At 41.9% G+C, this 19,547-nt stretch overlaps 1 protein-coding gene across 2 annotated transcripts in view; it reads left to right on the top strand.

Annotated features, from left to right (window-relative positions):
* KCNAB1 (potassium voltage-gated channel subfamily A regulatory beta subunit 1) overlaps positions 1-19,547 on the top strand; it is a 553,598-nt gene that overhangs the window by 426,271 nt on the left and 107,780 nt on the right. For both annotated transcript variants that reach the window (XM_069727454.1, XM_069727453.1), the window contains exons 4-5: positions 5,040-5,119; positions 14,914-14,958. In XM_069727454.1, coding sequence (XP_069583555.1) covers positions 5,040-5,119; positions 14,914-14,958 — 125 coding nt within the window. The remainder of the gene's footprint in view (positions 1-5,039; positions 5,120-14,913; positions 14,959-19,547) is intronic.

The raw sequence follows: 19,547 nt of genomic DNA, 5'->3' as shown, positions 1-19,547 counted from the left end.
ATGGTCTGCAGGCATCACATTGCGTTTGCAGAGCCCCTAATGTACCTAAACAGTAGAAACCCCCCACAAGTGACACCATTTTGGAAAGTAGACCTCCTAAGGAACTCATCTAGATGTGTTGTGAGAGCTTTGAACCCCCAAGTGTTTCAATACAGTTTATAACTCAGAGCCGTGCAAATAAAAATATTTTTTTTCCACAAAACATATTTTTTAGCCCCCAGTTTTGTATTTTTCCAAGGGTAACAGGAGAAATTGGACCCTAAATATTGTTGAACAATTTGTCCTGAGTACGTGGATACCCGATATGTGGGGGGGAACCACCGTTTGAGCACATGGCAGAGCTCGGAAAGGAAGGAGCATCATTTGGAATGCAGACATAGATGGATTGGTCTGCACGCATCACATTGCGTTTGCAGAGCCCCTAATGTACTAAACAGTAGAAACCCCCCACAAGTGACCAAATATTGTAAACTAGACCCCCAAGGAACTTATCTAGATGTGTTGTGAGAACTTTGAACCCCCAAGTGTTTCACAACAGTTTATAACGCAGAGCCGTGAAAATAAAAAATATTTTTTTTCCACAAAAATTATTTTTTTGCCCCCAGTTTTGTATTTTTCCAAGGGTAACAGGAGAAAGTGGACCCTAAATATTGTTCTCCAATTTGTCCTGAGTATGCTGATACCCAATATGTGGGGGGGGAACCACCGTTTGAGCGCATGGCAGAGCTCGGAAGGGAAGGAGCATCATTTGGAATGCAGACTTAGATGGATTGGTCTGCAGGCGTCACATTGCGTTTGCAGAGCCCCTAATGTACCTAAACAGTAGAAACCCCCACAAGTGACCCCATATTGGAAACTAGACCCCCCAAGGAACTTATCTAGATGTGTTGTGAGAACTTTGAGCCCCCAAGTGTTTCAGTACAGTTTATAACGCAGAGCCATGAAAATAAAAAATCTTTTTTTTCCCCCACAAAAATTATTTTTTAGCCCCCAGTTTTGTATTTTCCCAAGGGTAACAGGAGAAATTGGACCCCAAAAGTTGTTGTCCAATTTGTCCTGAGTACGCTGATACCCCATATGTTGGGGTAAACCCCTGTTTGGGCACACGGGAGAGCTCGGAAAGGAAGGAGCACTGTTTTACTTTTTCAACGCAGAATTGGCTGGCATTGAGATCAGACGCCATGTCCCGTTTGGAGAGCCCCTGATGTGCCTAAGCAGTGGAAACCCCCCAATTATAACTGAAACCCTAATCCAAGCACACCCCTAACCCTAAGCCCAACCCTATTCCCAACTGTAAATGTAATCCAAACCCTAACCCTAACTTTAGCCCCAACCCTAACTGTAGCCTTAACTCTAGCCCCAACCCTAACCCTAGCCCTAACCCTAGCCCTAACCCTAACCCTAGCCCTAACACTAACCCTAGCCCTAACCCTAGCCCTAACCCTAGCCCTAACCCTAACCCTAGCCCTAACCCTAACTCTAGGCCTAACCCTAACCCTAGCCCTAACCCTAACCCTAACCCTAGCCCTAACCCTAATGGGAAAATGGAAATAAATACATTTTTTTAATTTTTCCCTAACTAAGGGGGTGATGAAGGTGTGTTTGATTTACTTTTATAGCGGGTTTTTTTGCGGAATTTTATGATTGGCAGCCGTCACACACTGAAAGACGCTTTTTATTGCAAAAAATATTTTTTGCGTTACCATATTTTTAGAGCTATAAATTTTCCATATTTGAGTCCACAGAGTCATGTGAGGTCTTGTTTTTTGCGGGACGAGTTGACGTTTTTATTGGTAACATTTTCAGGCATGTGACATTTTTTGATCGCTTTTTATTCCGATTTTTGTGAGGCAGAATGACCAAAAACCAGCTACTCATGAATTTCTTTTGGGGGAGGCGTTTATACCGTTCCGCATTTGGTAAAATTGATAAAGCAGTTTTATTCTTCAGGTCAGTACGATTACAGCGATACCTCATTTATATCATTTTTTTATGTTTTGGTGCTTTTATACGATAAAAACTATTTTATAGAAAAAAGAATTATTTTTGCATCGCTGTATTCTGAGGACTATAAATTTTTTATTTTTTTGCTGATGATGCTGTATGGCAGGTCATTTTTTGCGGGACAAGATGACATTTTCAGCGGTACCATGTTTATTTATATGTGTCTTTTTGATCGCGTGTTATTCCACTTTTTGTTCGGCGGTATGATAATAAAGCGTTTTTTGCCTCGTTTTTTTTTTTTCTTACGGTGTTTACTGAAGGGGTTAACTAGTGGGGCAGTTTTATAGGTTGGGTCGTTACAGACACGGCGATACTAAATATGTGTACTTTTATTGTTTTTTTTAATTTAGATAAAGAAATGTATTTATGGGAATAATATTTTTTTTTCTTTATTTATTTAGGAATTATTATTATTTTTTTTTACACATGTGGACATTTTTTTTTTTACTTTTTTTACTTTGTCCCAGGGGGGGGACATCACAGATCGCTGATCTGACAGTTTGCACAGCACTCTGTCAGATCAGCGATCTGACTTGCAGCGCTGCAGGCTTACCAAGCGCCTGTTCTGAGCAGGCACTTGGTAAGCCACCTCCCTCCCTGCAGGACCCGGATGCCGCGGCTAATTTGGATCCGGGGCTGCTGCAGGGAGGAAGGTAAGAGACCCTCGCAGCAACGCGATCACATCGCGTTGCTGCGGGGGTCTCAGGGAAGCACACAGGGAGCCCCCTCCCTGCATGATGCTTCCCTATACCGCCGGCACACCGTGATCATGTTTGATCGCGGTGTGCCGGGGATTAATGTGCCGGGGGCGGTCCATGACCACTCCTGGCACATAGTGCCAGATGTCAGCTGCGATAGGCAGCTGACACCTGGCCGCGATCGGCCGCGCTCCCCCGTGAGCGCGGCCGATCGCTCTGGACGTACTATTCCGTCCGTGGGAATTAAGGCCCTCCCCACATGGACGGAATAGTATGTCCAATGACAGAAAGGGGTTAAAATCCAAAATGTTGGCCTACTGAAATGTATGTTCAGTAAATGCACTCAATACTTGGTCGGGGCTCCTTTGCATCAGTTACTGCATCAATGCGGCATGGCATGGAGGCGATCATCCTGTGGCACTGCTGAGGTGTTATGGAAGCCCATGTTGTATTGATAGCAGCCTTCAGCTCATCTGCATTGTTGGGTCTGGTGTCTTTCATCTTCCTATTGACAATAACCAACAGATTCTCTATGGGGTTAAGGTCAGGCGAGTTTGCTGGCCAATCAAGCACGATGATACTGTTGTTTTAAACCAGGTATTGGTTCATTTTACAGTGTGGACATGTGCCAAGTCCTGCTGGAGAATTAAATTTCCATCTCCAAAGAGCTTGCCGGCAGAGGGAAGCATGAAGCGCTCTAAAATTTCCTGGTAGACGGCTGCGCTGACTTTGGTCTTGATAAAGCACAATGGACCTACACCAGCAGGTGACATGGCTCCTCAAACCATTACCGATTGTGGAAACGTCATACTAGATCTCAATCAGCTTGGATTGTGTGTCTCTCCACTCTTCCTCCAGACTCTGGGACCTTGATTTACAAATGAAGTGCAAAATTTACTTTCATCTGAAAACAACACCTTGGACCACTGAGCAACAGTCCAGTTCTTTTTCTCCTTGGCCCAGATAAGACGCTTCTGCCATTGTCTATTGGTCATGAGTGGCTTGACACAAGAAATGCGACACTTGTATTTCATGTCCTCAATACGTCTGTGCATGGTGGCTCTTGAAGTAATGACTCCAGCAGCAGTCCATTCTTTATGAATGTCCCCCAAATTTTTGAATGGCCTTTTCTTAGCAATCCTTTCAAGGCTGCGGTTATCTCGGTTGCTTCTGCACCTTTTTCTACCACACTTTCTCCTTTCACTCAACTTTCCATTAATATGCTTGGATACAGTTCTCTGTGAACAGCCAGCTTCTTTATCAATGACCTTTTGTGGCTTACCCTCCTTGTGGAATGTGTCAACGACTGCTTTCTGTAACGACTGTCAAGTCAGCAGTCTTCCCCATGATTGTGGAACCTACTGAAACAGAATAAGGGACCTTTTACATGCTTAGGAAGCCCTTACAGGTGTATTTTGCTAATTATTCTAATTTACTGAGATAATGACTTTTGGGTTTTCATTGGCTGTAAAAACACAAAAATTGAGCTTGGTTTAACTTGGTATACATGCAGCACGTAAATGCATATTCACATTGGCCAAAAAGCATACAAAACCTACAAGAAACAAAATGAGCAAAACCCTGCTGTAACCAAATAAGTAAAAAGAAAAAGTGCATTTTAAATAACACAGGGTTCTTAGTAATACCGTTTTTGATCAAAAATAAAAAAAAATAAAGGCTTCGCTAGACTGGTGTCCATAGGTCAGGACCCGGTCCTTTTGTCTGCCCTTATTCACACACTGAGGTCAACTCTGACACATGGTAAGGTTTTTAATATTAGACAGGGTAGGACGTCCTGATCAGGGTCACCTTGTCAATGGTGGGATGGCTTTTATGCTATTTTTGATCAAAAACAGTATTACTAAGAACCCTGTGTTATTTAAAATGGACCTTTGCTTTTTACTTATTTGGTTACAGCAGGGTTTTTGCTCATTTTGGTTCTTGTAGGTTTTGTTTCTTTGGCTGTAAGCCATAATCATCAACATTAACAGAAATAAACACTTGAAATAGATCACTATGTTTGAAATGACTGTATATAGTATATGAGTTTCACTTTTTGTTTTAAAGAACTGAAATAAATTAACTTTTTGATGATATTCTAAGTTTGTGATAAGCACCTGTATTAACTATGAAAGGGCTTTTTCTGTTCTCTTCTTGGGGATCAGATGACTGGGATGCCAGTGTTGAGTCGTACTTACTGGACGTAAAAGGGTATGACAGTACCAAAGATGCTACTTCATTGACTTCTAGTCATGCCTGATTAATATTATCTATGATATTCCATGTGTAAACAACATGCAGTATATTTTTTCATGCTCGTTTTTCATACTTTGCTAGGTGGCTGAGCAGCTAATGACCATTGCATATGAGAATGGAGTAAACCTCTTCGACACAGCAGAGGTTTATGCAGCTGGGAAGTAAGTGTTCTTATCTGGATTCCATATACAATTGATAGGAAAACAAGATCACGATATAGGTTGTTTATTTTGAGATTTTTCTCACAGTGTTATTTCATGGCAGTGAAAGAAATGATAAACTCCTTAAAAAAATAGACAAAAAAACAGCAGCCAATCAGATCACTACATTCATTATTTCCTATTAATATTAACAAAAATCCCAAAGTCATAGCGATAGTCTGGGCAAAAGCACATAAACATTAAGTGCCCCCAGACAAATCAAATAAGCTCCATAAGATACACATATAAGCAGGAGAAATAAGGAGCATATAGTATTAATTTATATAAACAAGTGTCTTTATTAGTACAAAATGTTAAAACAGTAATACATTCCAATAGTGGGCGTTTCCCAGTCAAGCACAGGAAGGGGACTTACCCCCCATTGCCCCCATATATAAATACATAAACAATAACAGAGGAGGGACAAAAAGCCCCATGTGGAAGGTAAAATTGGGCAAACCTAGATGTGTCCCAGCCAGAAGCCAGAAAAGGGGCTATAGTGATGATGGTAAGTAATGAATAATAGTATAATAGATACCACAGGTAGGCTTACCGATCAAAAGGGCAAAGGAGGGGGGTCCTGCCGGAACAAAAAAGTGCTTTTCAACAAGGGTTTTGCCACCAAGTATTACAGGGAACCTGTCACCAGGTTTGGCCGATACGTGTTATGGCAACCCCCTTTCAGGTCTTATATGCAGCATTTTATAATGCTGTATATCTGCCACCAACCTGACCTGTAAGAGAAGAAAAATAACTTTTTTTATACTGACCTGGGGGGCGGTCTGGTTCGATGGGTGTCGCTCTTCTTGGTCCGGCACCTTCCTTCTTTTTGCGATGCTGTCCTCCTGCTTGCTTCATGTGGATGACAGGTCCCTGCGTCATCCACACAGGCTCCCCAGAATCGTACTCCGCTGGGCCTCTCTGACCTTTCCCGGCACCTGCGCACTGCAGTACTTTGCTCTGCCCTCAACAGAGAAGATAAGTACGCCTGCACAGAAGTGTGATTCCGGGAAGCCTGTGTCATCCACATGAAGCAAGCAAGAGGACGGGAATTGTAAGAAGATGGGAGGCGCTGGACCAAGATGAGTGACGCCCATCGGACCGTACTGCCCCCCCAGGTGAGTATAATAAAAGTTATTTTTCTTCTCTTACAGGTTGGACCAGGGGCTTATATACAGGATTATAGAGTGCTGTATATGAGCCCTGAAAGGCGGTGGCTGCAACTCATATTGACCAAACCTGGTGACAGGTTCCCTTTAAGTCTTGTTTGACAGAGGGATCAAATACTTATCTCTCACTGCAAATTGCAAATAGATTTATATAATTTATATAATTTGATTTTCTGGATTTTATTTTTGATATTCTGTCTCTCAATGTTAAAATTAACCTACCCTTAACATTATAGACTGTTCATGTCTTTGTCAGTGGGCAAACTTACAAAATCAGCTGGGATCAAATAATTATTTCCTTCACTGTATCGGCTTAAATGAGAAGTGTAGCAAACTAATGGTTCAACCTTTCAAACTCCCTTGCTATGCTCAGTTTCCCTGACACAGATGCCTTCAATTATCTAATTCCAAGAGCACTCATTGGCAACAGTACATTTGTTTATTGTCATTTGTATTTTCCAAGTTACAGATTAATTCAGTAATTTTATTAGAATTAAAGACAATAGTCCTAAGGTACCGTTACACTAAACGACTTACCAACGATCACGACCAGCGATACGACCTGGTCGTGATCGTTGGTAAGTCGTTGTGTGGTCGCTGGGGAGTTGTCACACAGACAGCTCTCTCCAGCGACCAACGATCAGGGGAACGACTTCGGCATCATTGAAACTGTCTTCAACTATGCCGAAGTCCCCGGGTAACCAGGGTAAACATCGGGTTACTAAGTGCAGGGCCGCGCTTAGTAACCCGATATTTACCCTGGTTACCATTGTAAAAGTAAAAAAAACAAACACTACATACTCATATTCCGATGTCTGTCACGTCCCCCGGCGTCAGCTTCCCTGCACTGTGTAAGCGCTGGCCGTAAAGCAGAGCGGTGACGTCACTGCTGTGCTCTGCTTTACGGCCGGCTAGCGCTGACACAGTCAGTGCGGGAAGCTGACGCCGGGGGACGTGACAGACATCGGAATGTGAGTATGTACTGGTTTTTTTTTTTTACTTTTACAATGGTAACCACGGTAAATATCGGGTTACTAAGCATGGCCCTGCGCTTAGTAACCCGATATGTTCCCTGGTTACCAGTGAACACATCGCTGGATCGGCGTCACACACGCCGATTCAGCGATGACAGCGGGTGATCAGCGACCAAAAAAAGGTCCTGATCATTCCCAGCGACCAACGATCTCCCAGCAGGGGCCTGATCGTTGGTCGCTGTCACGCATAACGATTTCGTTAACGATATCGTTGCTACGTCACAAAAAGCAACGATATCGTTAACGAAATCGTTATGTGTGAAGGTACCTGTATAACAAACTCCACATTTTTATCTTTTTTTTTTGCCTTGAAATAAACGATATCCCATGCTCAGAAAAAATACACATCCTATACCAGGAATTCTTTGTTTGTGATAATTACAACACTAGAGAAAAAATGGAGTAGGCCATTAAACCACCAAGAAATGGTATATAAAGAAAGATACATTTTATTGAGACATTACATGAAAAACATACTGAATAAAGAATAAATAACAAAAGTCAAAAACTGTGGAGGAGGCATGGACCGCAGGGGGGGCCGTAAGGAGGACTATAGCGGTCCAGACCTACTATGGGTAAGGTTACTTTCACACTTCCGTCTTCTGGGCTCCGTCGCAATCCGTCGTTATGGGCAAAAAACGGATCCTGCAAATGTGCTCGCAGGATGCGATTTTTGCCCATAGACTTGTATTAGCGACGGATCGCGACGGATGGGCACACGTCGTGTTCAATGTAACTTTTTTTGTGCGACGTGTCCGCCATTTCCGACCGCACATGCGCGGCCGGAACTCCACCCCCTCCTCCCCGCTCATCACAATGGGGCAGCGGATGCGTTGTAAAACTGCATCTGGTGCCCACGTTGTGCTAAATTTAGCAGTCCGTCAGTGAAAGTAGTCTAAGCAGAGGTGATTTTATGGCAGCTCATGTGGTTGGTTGGTGCTCACGGTGCACTTTATAACTAGCTGAATCTTTCACCATTTTGGTGTTGCCTCTATATGTCCTGGTGACTCTCTTTGCTCTGCTTCCCCATGTCTTACTGGACCCCTATCCTTTCCTTGCCTACTTCCATGTCTCCTCCACAGTTTCTGATTTTTTGTTATTTATTCTTTATTCAGTGTGTTTTAATGTAATGTTTCAATGAAGTGTATCTTTCTTTATATACCATTTCCTGGTGGTTTATGGCCTACTCCATTTTTTCTTCGATGTTGTAATGCTTTCAGGAGTACTCCACTATCTTGAATGTATCCTTTTACATATAGGGAGAGCAGCACCTTATCATGATCTCAGCCCTTGTACATAAACTGTGCTATTTGATTATTGCTTTAGCATGTGTAGCTAATTGTATGACCATTGAGCAATTTACAAGTACTTTCAATGACACGCAAGCTAAATTTTTCAAAATCTGGGACTCGTGGAAAGCATACACTCTGTCAAGCACTAGTCTATCCTTTAGCAAATTATAATTACAATATACCATTACCAGGGCCGGTTTTAGACAAGGTGGGGTCCTGGGTAAAAGTTTAATGTGGGGTCTCAAATGCTAACATATTTCCCCATCACACAGAAACCTGTGTTCCTGTTGTATTTACATGCGCTGAGTTCAGACCTTATACTAACATATGCTCTGGCTCGATTTTTTTGGTTTAGTTTTTTGTACTTTTTAGAAACAGGGTGTGGTTCCCTTTTTTGGGCTGTTCATTTTGTTTATATAGCTTTCCAATGGCAGGTGTCTAAACAGTTGGGACCCAGGTCCTACTCTGCCCTTATCAATTTTTACATCTGCTGGCACACAGTGAGGTGAGCTATAAGAGTCAGGTACCAACCCGATTGGGGTTCATCTTGTTGTGGTGGAATGGCTTTTAGGGTTTTTTTAAATATAGTAATCGAGTGCAAAGGTGAACATAGACTTTAAAGGGGTTTTGCCATCTCATATCATGAAATCTGACCACTAAGTTATACCATTGCAAACTGATGAGTAGGGTGGTCCTGACTACTGGACCACAACCAATCTTGAGAATCAACATGCATTTCATGGCCACCCGTTGTGCAGGGACCTGCAGCACTGCTCAACTGTAACGAATGAAATACATCAATTGACGTCTCCTGCCCTTCCGTAGGCTAAGAATTGTGCTGTTCATTAAAAACCAGAAAGTAACAATGTGCGATCCTAGTGGAGCATCCAACAAATTTCTATTAATAGGATTACAAAATCATATTTAATTTGCCCTGGACTATGTTTGTGAACATTTGTTAACAAATGTTAGTCAAATTTACCCCTAAATATATACTAATTGTGCACTATGAGAAAAAAAAAGTAGAAACAGATGATTGTCAATCTGAAGGCTAATCATTCACAGTCTCCCATGACACCACTCCCCTGCTTCATCCTGTGGTCTAATTTAAGGTGGTTGCATGGCATGTTTAAATTAAAAGTCAACATCTAGATGAATAAAAAGAAAGCTAGACAATACACATGACTTAATTTCGCCATAGTAAAGTTTAGTCTAAATATCCTCTTTATAAAATGGATTAATTTCTCCACCTGTAGCATAGAAATACTGTAAAATCAGAGTAGCGTAATCTAGTGGGCCTGGTGCAGAACAGCACAGTCCTTCTCCATCTTGCATCTCAATTTCAACTCTATTGGCATCCTCTGGATAAACTTGAAAACAATGGTGGGACAGGATAATGTCTACGAACTACGGTATTTAGCTTGTGCATTTGTGTCTCAATGCAGAAAGCAGATCATGCCAGTGGTTTGGAGCCTCAGTTGACAAGGTACACAGAGGAAAACAAGGCATCTGCGTAACAGGACTAAGTGAATTTTTTTTCTTTTTTTTTCAGTCAGTACTTCTAGGGCACTGTGGGGCCTCATAATAAAATGCAGGCAATATACTCTGTGGTGGGGACAGTGGAGGACATCATACTGTATGGTTTCATCATACTTTATTGGAGGCTTTGAGGTCTATCCCATGTTTTATGAGTTGTGGGGTCATCATAACCTGTGGAGACTGTGGGGGCCTCATAATAAGTGTCAGCAGCTGTGGGGGACATCATACTGTGTGGGGGATCTGTGGGTCTACCATACTCTGTTGAAAGATGTGGGAACCATCACACTGCGGGGGTCAACATACTGTTTGGGGGTTTGTAGTGGCCATCTTACTGTATGGGGTTTATGCAAGGATCATATTATGTGAGGAATCATATTGTGTGGGGGAAAATGGCAGGGCCCATTCATACTGTGTGGATGGGTTTTGGTGGCCATCATATTGTGTGTTGGGTGTCACTATAGGTGCATCATAATGTGTGGATCTCTGAAGTGGTATCATATTGTGTGGATGGGTTTTGGTGGCCATCATATTGTGTGTTGGGTGTCACTATAGGTGCATAATAATGTGAAGTGGTATCATATTGTGGGGCATTATGCTGTGTGGAGTCATTGTTGGGACTCATAATGTGTGTGGGGGCACGATATGGAGGGGGTTAACTTTGGGGGCATCATAATGTGTGTTTAGGAACTGTGGGGACATCACACTGTTTTGGCTTAATTGAAACCGCCTACTGTGTTACGAGCATAGTGGGGGCATCATATTTTGCTGGGGGCACTGTAAAGTCATCACAATGAGACTGAGGGCTTATGATACTGTGTGTCTACTCTATGTGGGCCATGAAAGGAATATCACAGTGGGTGAGAACACTAGGTTCACACTTGCGTTGTGCAGTTCGTTCAACGAATCCATTAAACGGACTGCACTAACGCAAGTGCCAACTTTGGCACTGTGCTAGCGCAGATGGAGCATCTGCTAGCTCCATCTGCGCTAGCAGTGACGGACCCAGAAACGCTGCAGTCCGCGTCTCGGGTCCGTCACTCAATGACGGCACATCGCTAGCGCACGCCCATTGTGGGCGTGCACTAGCGATGCGTTCACCATTGCAAGTAATGGCAGCGTTAACGGACTACGCTACACCACATTATGCCACGGTGTAACGTAGTCCGTTAAACGGGTTCACACAACGCAGTGTGAACCTAAAGTCATGGAGACTAAATTATTATGTAAGTGATGCAAAACATGTAGCTCTCCCTGCTTTTAAATTTTAGGCGATATGTCCTTTTGTGACTGCACCTATGCACCGTGCCTATGTGCCTACTTTTCCAAATATTTTTTAGGGGAATGAGTTTGGAAAATTATGACATTATTGCTACGGGGCCAATATTTATTGTCCACCCCTGGGGAAGCAAATCTTGGGAAGATTATCTCTAAGGCTCTTTTTACATTTGTGCTTAGTTTTGTTATGTCGGAGTTTTTGACAACCAGCATGCTAAAAGTCAATGCCATCCTTCAGGATTCAGTTGATCTACATAAAAACTGATCCAGCATATTGACCATTGCTTTGCTACAAATTTAAGTCATGACAATAGTGTGAATTGAGCCTGACAGTGCACTAAATAGACATACGCTATGGATTTTCTTCTTGTTTAAGCTTTTCTATTTTATACCCAGCAATTTCTCACATGTTTAGCATCCAAGGCTAGCTCTGTGCTCTTTAAACTTTCCTCATATTTGCTGGTGAGTTCACTTCATTTATAGTTCAATAGTGGGGAATAAAGTTAAAAATAAGCCTTCCTGTTTAACATGGAAAAGATTAAGTAGAGAACCGGCTCATGGGAGATTAGCTGAGAGCCAGTGACAGAAAACAGGCAATAGCTGGAGGAGAAGAGTACCAGGACCTCACTCTAATAGAAATATTACTAACGATGAACAGCAAGTCTTTGCTTTTTTAGATCAGAAACCAAAATGTCAAGATTTCCAACAGATTTTCATTACCATAACACATTACATAACATTCATTCCGCTGCAAGATATTTAAATAAATTAGCTAAGAAAGACATGGAATTTTATTGATTTGGAAAATGTATTATTCCCACAGAATAAAGTAATTGGAGTCCATTCACTAACAACATGGACACCAGTTTACAATTAATAGTTTATGTGGTAGTGATTTTCAATAAAGAGCCAAAGCTGCAGTCACAATTCTGCTGCCCTTGGGTGCAAGATTTGCTGCACTTGAGTCTGCATTGAGCTTGTCCTGATGAGTGACATTCTTGGAAGTGTCGGCTATCCACCAGGCACTACATAATAACTTAACTATTCCTCTATATTTTCCTGGATTGTAAAAGTACAGCTAGGGCAGTCACTGGATTTGACAAGCTTGGTCAGGGTTGGATCATAAATCACGTAGAAAAGAAAACGTAGCAGACTGCCACCCGAACAGACCCATTATAGGTAATGGAGATTAATGCACAACATTTTTATCCGTCATGGGACTGATCGGTTTCTTGCAGTTCATTTTTTCTGTTTCTGTAATAAAAATATAGATCTCCAATTAACAGTGTAAACGTAAAGTAGGCTGTTATATTGGGCAGCATGGTGGCTCAGTGGTTAGCACTGCTTCTTTACAGCAATGGGGTCCTCCACTGAAATCCCACCATGGACAAAATCTGTAAGGAGTTTTTATTTATTATTACCATAAATTTTGTCCGTGAAGTGAATGCAAGACCAGGCAGTAATTTGCATGTACCCCAATCTCCCTTGGAAGAAACGTGGAGGAGGGTCTCAAAAAAAAGTCACAGTAAAATGGAGCACTTCACCTATACTTGGAATGCCCATACACTGAGTGTATATAACAATAGCACCAAATAGACAAAATAAGGAAGCATATACCCATGTGTGGTTGTGAAGAGGAGCATGAGAATACACCTCCCCAAAAAAGACAATGTATCTGAGGTCATGTTTCGCTGTTTTCATTCAGTGGTATACAGAACTCTTGCCCAATCCAGCCCTTGTTCATTTTTATAAGAGTCAGCCTGTCAGCTTTTTCAGTTGGCAGGCGGATGTGCTTACCAGTTATAATTCCGCCAGTGGCACTAAAAACCCTCTCTGACAGAACGCTAGCAGCATGGCAGGCCAGGACCTCCAAGGTGGAGAGAGACAGTTTATGCCACGTGTGCAGCTTGGACACTTTCCCACCATCGCCTTCGAGTGACTGTGGCTGATCAAATCTTTGGTCATCACTACATGCAATCTCATCTTGCCCCACTTCAAGTTGACCGGCCGAGAGTCCGGAATCTTTAAAGGGAAAACTGAACAGCTCTTCTGAGTGTCCAAGTGTGGGATGAGTTGTCTCAGGGCACTCAGCATAGTGGGAGGAAGGAGGAGCAGAGTGAAGAATATGCGGTCCGCATTCACGGCTACTCAGACATGACCGTGTGGAAGACGTGGTGGTGGTGGTGGTGGCTAAGTGACTGGAAGCATTATCCTCTATCCAAACAGCAACCGTTTCACACTGCTCTGGCTTTGATAGTTGTGTACTGCAGTCCCCTAGAAACTGGGACAGGAAGGTCGAGCGAGAAGATGTGAATCTTTGTTGTCGCCCACTTTCAGCTTGGCCATGGCCTCGTCCTCTGCATATAAGAAGCTAAATATTTTTGGGCCAGCTAAAGATTTTTTGGTCAGCAAAATGGTGTCCAAAAATGTTGTAAGACCCTGCAAAAAATACGATAGTACCAAAAAAAAGCCAGAATTTTCTGCGTACTCACATCTGATGCCTGGGACAAAAAAAACTTTTAAAATTGTTAGATTTTCACACTCTTGTATTAATATGACCTGGCAGTAGTCTGCAGTGTGACCAAGCAAATAAATGTAGAAAAAAGGGGCTATGGATTGCTTTGTAATAAAATTAGCAGGTATAAGGTGCAAAAAAAAATCCAGGCCACGGATACATGCAGCTCATGTGTTCTGGTTTCATATATAAAATACGCAGCAGCAGAGAGTAATGCAGTGAGTTCTATATACTCACATACAGTGCCTGCATGCCTTGCACTGATGTGGATATGCGCACATAGACTCCCCTGCCTACCTAGCACTGCAATCTATATACCTCTGAATTAGCCCTAAAAAAGACTGTTTGGTTTATCAGGATTTGTGGATTGACCAATAGTAGACCCACACTAACTAACAAAAGAACAAATCTGACCCTATCTCAGCAGCAGCTCTCCCTACAGTAGCTGAGTCCGGAGTAGAATGCGCCGAGCAGGGCAGCGCCAGGTCTCTTATAGACCTGATGACGCTGTGCGGCCAGCCAATCACTGTAATACCACAACAAAGATGGCAGCGGCATTACAGTGCATGGCAGACAATCCCTGCAAGTTCTAAAAAGTGCCAAAATTTAAAGGCGGATACCTGAGCTCTCGCTGAATAATCCCGCAAATGTTCGGTGCTCGACGAGTACACCGAGTACCGTGATACTCAGGCGAGTACCGAGTAGTGGCGAGCATGCTCGCTCATCAATAGTTATGAGGAATGAGTCTGCATTTCTGCTTCCAGGAAAGATACATGTCAGTCCATTGCCCTGTGTATATTAGTCATATGCACCATCACGTCAGGCATATATAAAACGCTATGAATAGTGCATTAAAAAAGTTTTCTTTCCTTTGAAGCATTTTCACTATATGCTGACATTGCAGAAACTTTATTATTTTTATCTATCCTAGGGCAGAAGTGATCTTGGGAAATATCATCAGGAAGAAGAACTGGAGGTGAGTTTACCTTAGATTCTGCCTCTCTCCCTACTGTGTAGATGATGGGCACTTTGAACACAAATACTGGAGGGTTAGCCTATAGAGATTTGCGTTCCATAAAAATTTCATGGAGTTTTGCAAGGTTTAAATTATTAGCTACCATATTACTTCATAAAGAACAAATGTCCAGAAATGGATGAGAGCTGCAGGTCTTGGAAAATATATTTTAAAAGAATTTAGCACATCATTGGATTGTGATTTACATGTTAAACAGATGGCTTTAATATTTTAATTAATAATGTTTAATGATATTGAGTTCTGTCTCTGGTGTAGTGATGCTCCATAAAAGAAAATTATGATGCTTTTATCTTTAAAGGAAATAAACAGAGTATTCATCCATTAAATATTTAGTAATATAGCAACAGGAAAAAAATACTTATCATTAGTCTGCTGACATCCACACTGCATAAGCAATAATAGCATATACAGTATTGGCCAAAAGTTTTGAGAATGACATAAATTTTGTTTTTCACAAGTTTTCTGCTTCCGTTTTTATTGTAGCACTTTCAATTTTTTTGCAATTGATCTTATCACTCTTTATAACATTTTTTTGCTTTCCATGAAAACCCATACTTTTATTAATCAAATGAGTTGCCAAATGAATTGAAAATGTAGTCCAGGCATTGATAAAAAGATTTTTATTTGAAATAATAATTTTCTCCTTCAAACTTTGCTTTCGTCAAAGAATGCTCCCTTTGCAGCAATTACAGCATTGCAGCCCTTTGGAATTATAGCCGTTAATTTGCTGAGGTAATCTGGAGAAATTTCACCCCATGCATCCAAAAGCCCCTCCCACAAGTTAGTTTGGCTTGATGGGCACTTTTTGCTTACCATACGGTCAAGCTGCTCCCACAACCGCTCAATGGGGTTGAGATCTGTTGATGCTCTGGCCACACCATTACAAAGAGAATACCAGCTGCCTGCTTCTTCCCTAAATAGTTCTTGCATAATTTGGAGGTGTGCTTTTGGTCATTGTCCTGTTGTAGGATGAAATTGGCTCCAATCAAACGCTGTCCACAGGGTATGGCATGGCGTTGCAAAATGGAGTGATTCAAAATCCCTTTTACCTTGTACAAATCTCCCCCTTTACCAGCACCAAAGCAGCCCCAGACCATAACATTTCCTCCACCATGCTTGACAGATGGCTTCAGGCACTCTTCTAGCACCTTTTTAGTTGTTCTGTGTTTCACAAATGTTCTTCTGTGTGATCCAAAAACCTCAAACTTGGATTTGTCTGTCCATAACACTTTTTTCCAATCTTCCTCTGTCCAATGTCTGTGTTCTTTTGCCCATATTAATCTTTTCCTGTTATAAGCCAGTCTCAGATATGGCTTTTTCTTTGCCACTCTGCCCTGAAGGCCAGCATCCCGGAGTCGCCTCTTCACTCTAGACTTTGACACTGGCGTTTTGCGTGTACTATTTAATGAAGCTGCCAGTTGACTTGTGAGGCGTCGATTTTTCAAACTACAAACTCTAATGTACTTGTCTTGTTGCTCAGCTGTGCAGCAGGGCCTCCCACTTCTTTCTACTCTGGTTAGAGCCTGTTTGTGCTCTCCTCTGAAGGGAGTAGTACACACCATTGTAGGAAATCTTCAGTTTCTTGGCAATTTCTCGCATGGAATGGCCTTCCTTTCTAAGAGCAAGAATAGACTTTTGATTTTCGAATGAAAGTTCTTTTTTTCTGGCCATTTTGAGAGTTTAATGGAATCAACAAATGTAATGCTCCAGATTGTCAACTAGCTCAAAGGAAGGTCAGGTTTATAGGTTCTTACAGTGGGGCAAAAAAGTATTTAGTCAGTCAGCAATAGTGCAAGTTCCACCACTTAAAAAGATGAGAGGCGTCTGTAATTTACATCATAGGTAGACCTCAACTATGGGAGACAAACTGAGAAAAAAAAATCCAGAAAATCACATTGTCTGTTTTTTTAACATTTTATTTGCATATTATGGTGGAAAATAAGTATTTGGTCAGAAACAAAATTTCATCTCAATACTTTGTAATATATCCTTTGTTGGCAATGACAGAGGTCAAACGTTTTCTGTAAGTCTTCACAAGGTTGCCACACACTGTTGTTGGTATGTTGGCCCATTCCTCCATGCAGATCTCCTCTAGAGCAGTGATGTTTTTGGCTTTTCGCTTGGCAACACGGACTTTCAACTCCCTCCAAAGGTTTTCTATAGGGTTGAGATCTGGAGACTGGCTAGGCCACTCCAGGACCTTGAAATGCTTCTTACGAAGCCACTCCTTCGTTGCCCTGGCGGTGTGCTTTGGATCATTGTCATGTTGAAAGACCCAGCCACGTTTCATCTTCAATGCCCTTGCTGATGGAAGGAGGTTTGCACTCAAAATCTCACGATACATGGCCCCATTCATTCTTTCATGTACCCGGATCAGTCATCCTGGCCCCTTTGCAGAGAAACAGCCCCAAAGCATGATGTTTCCACCACCATGCTTTACAGTAGGTATGGTGTTTGATGGATGCAACTCAGTATTCTTTTTCCTCCAAACACGACAAGTTGTGTTTCTACCAAACCGTTCCAGTTTGGTTTCATCAGACCATAGGATATTCTCCCAAAACTCCTCAGGATCATCCAAATGCTCTCTAGCAAACTTCAGACGGGCCCGGACATGTACTGGCTTAAGCAGTGGGACACGTCTGGCACTGCAGGATCTGAGTCCATGGTGGCGTAGTGTGTTACTTATGGTATGCCTTGTTACATTGGTCCCAGCTCTCTGCAGTTCATTCACTAGGTCCCCCCGCGTGGTTCTGGGATTTTTGCTCACCGTTCTTGTGATCATTCTGACCCCACGGGGTGGGATTTTGCGTGGAGCCCCAGATCGAGGGAGATTATCAGTGGTCTTGTATGTCTTCCATTTTCTAATTATTGCTCCCACTGTTGATTTCTTCACTCCAAGCTGGTTGGCTATTGCAGATTCAGTCTTCCCAGCCTGGTGCAGGGCTACAATTTTGTTTCTGGTGTCCTTTGACAGCTCTTTGGTCTTCACCATAGTGGAGTTTGGAGTCAGACTGTTTGAGGGTGTGCACAGGTGTCTTTTTATACTGATAACAAGTTTAAACAGGTGCCATTACTACAGGTAATGAGTGGAGGAAAGAGGAGACTCTTAAAGAAGAAGTTACAGGTCTGTGAGAGCCAGAAATCTTGATTGTTTGTTTCTGACCAAATACTTATTTTACACCATAATATGCAAATAAAATGTTAAAAAAACAGACAATGTGATTTTCTGGATTTTTTTTTCTCAGTTTGTCTCCCATAGTTGAGGTCTACCTATGATGTAAATTACAGACGCCTCTCATCTTTTTAAGTGGTGGAACTTGCACTATTGCTGACTGACTAAATACTTTTTTGCCCCACTGTATATCAGCCAAACTGTTTGTTTCAGCTGTGCTAACATACTTGCACAAGGGTTTTCAAGGGTATTCTAACCATCCATTAGCCTTCTTACACAGTTAGCAAACACAAAGTACCATAACAACACTGGAGTGATGGTTGTTGGAAATGGGCCTCTATACACCTATGAAGATATTGCATTACAAACCAGACGTTTGCAGCTAGAATAGTAATTTACCACATTAAAAATGTATAGAGTGTATTTCTGAATCATTTAATGTTAGCTTCATTGGGAAAAAACTGTGCTTTTCTTTCAAAAATAAGGAAATTTCTAAGTCACCCTAAACTTTTGAACGGTAGTGTATATACATCTCAGTAACACAGACACATATATATATATATGTATTGATATGGCACAGAAAGATAGAAGAAAAGCCTAGTAATTCATCTGCTTCTGCAAAATCACTGCAGAAGCCGACAGGATAGAAGAGATGGATTACATACAGTAAATACGAATAGAATAGGTAGATATATAGATGTCAGTGACAAATACAATTAGCACAGTGTGTGTGCAAATTACTGGACATGTATTTAATTAATAAAAGATTATTTTACGGAAAAAAATCACGTGGGCTCCCGCACAATTTTCAAAACCAGCAGAGGGAAAGCCAATGACTAGGGGAAGATGTTTTGTTTATAGCCTGGAAAGGGGGTAATACCTATGAAGCTTCCCAGGCTATTAATTTCAGCTCACAGCTGTATATATAGCCTTTACTGGCTATTAAAATGGTGGACCCCCCAAAAAATAATGTGACATGGGGTCCCCCCATAATTAATAACCAGCAAAGGCTATGCAGAAAGCTGTGGGCTGATATGAATAGCCTAGGAAGGGACCATGAACATTGCCCCCCCTGACTAAAAACATCCGCACTCAGCCACCCCAGAAAAGGCGCACTTAACCTCACTCTTCCCACTTGCCCTGCAGTGGTGGCAAGTGAGGTAATTGTTTGGGGGCTAATGTCACCTTTGTATTATAAGGTGACATCAAGCCCGGCTTAGTAATGGAGAGGTGTCAATAAGACACCTATCCATTACTAATCCTATAGTTGTTACAGGTTAAATAAAGACACAGCCAGAATAAAGAAATAAAACACTACACAGTTTCCAAGTTTATTTAAATAAAAATAAGGCGTGGG

This window comes from Ranitomeya imitator, chromosome 5 (genome assembly GCF_032444005.1).
Source record: "Ranitomeya imitator isolate aRanImi1 chromosome 5, aRanImi1.pri, whole genome shotgun sequence".
In the NCBI taxonomy this organism is placed as follows: Eukaryota; Metazoa; Chordata; class Amphibia; order Anura; family Dendrobatidae; genus Ranitomeya; species Ranitomeya imitator.
Note: the sequence above shows the minus strand (reverse complement) of the source record. Positions and strands in the feature narration are given on the sequence as shown.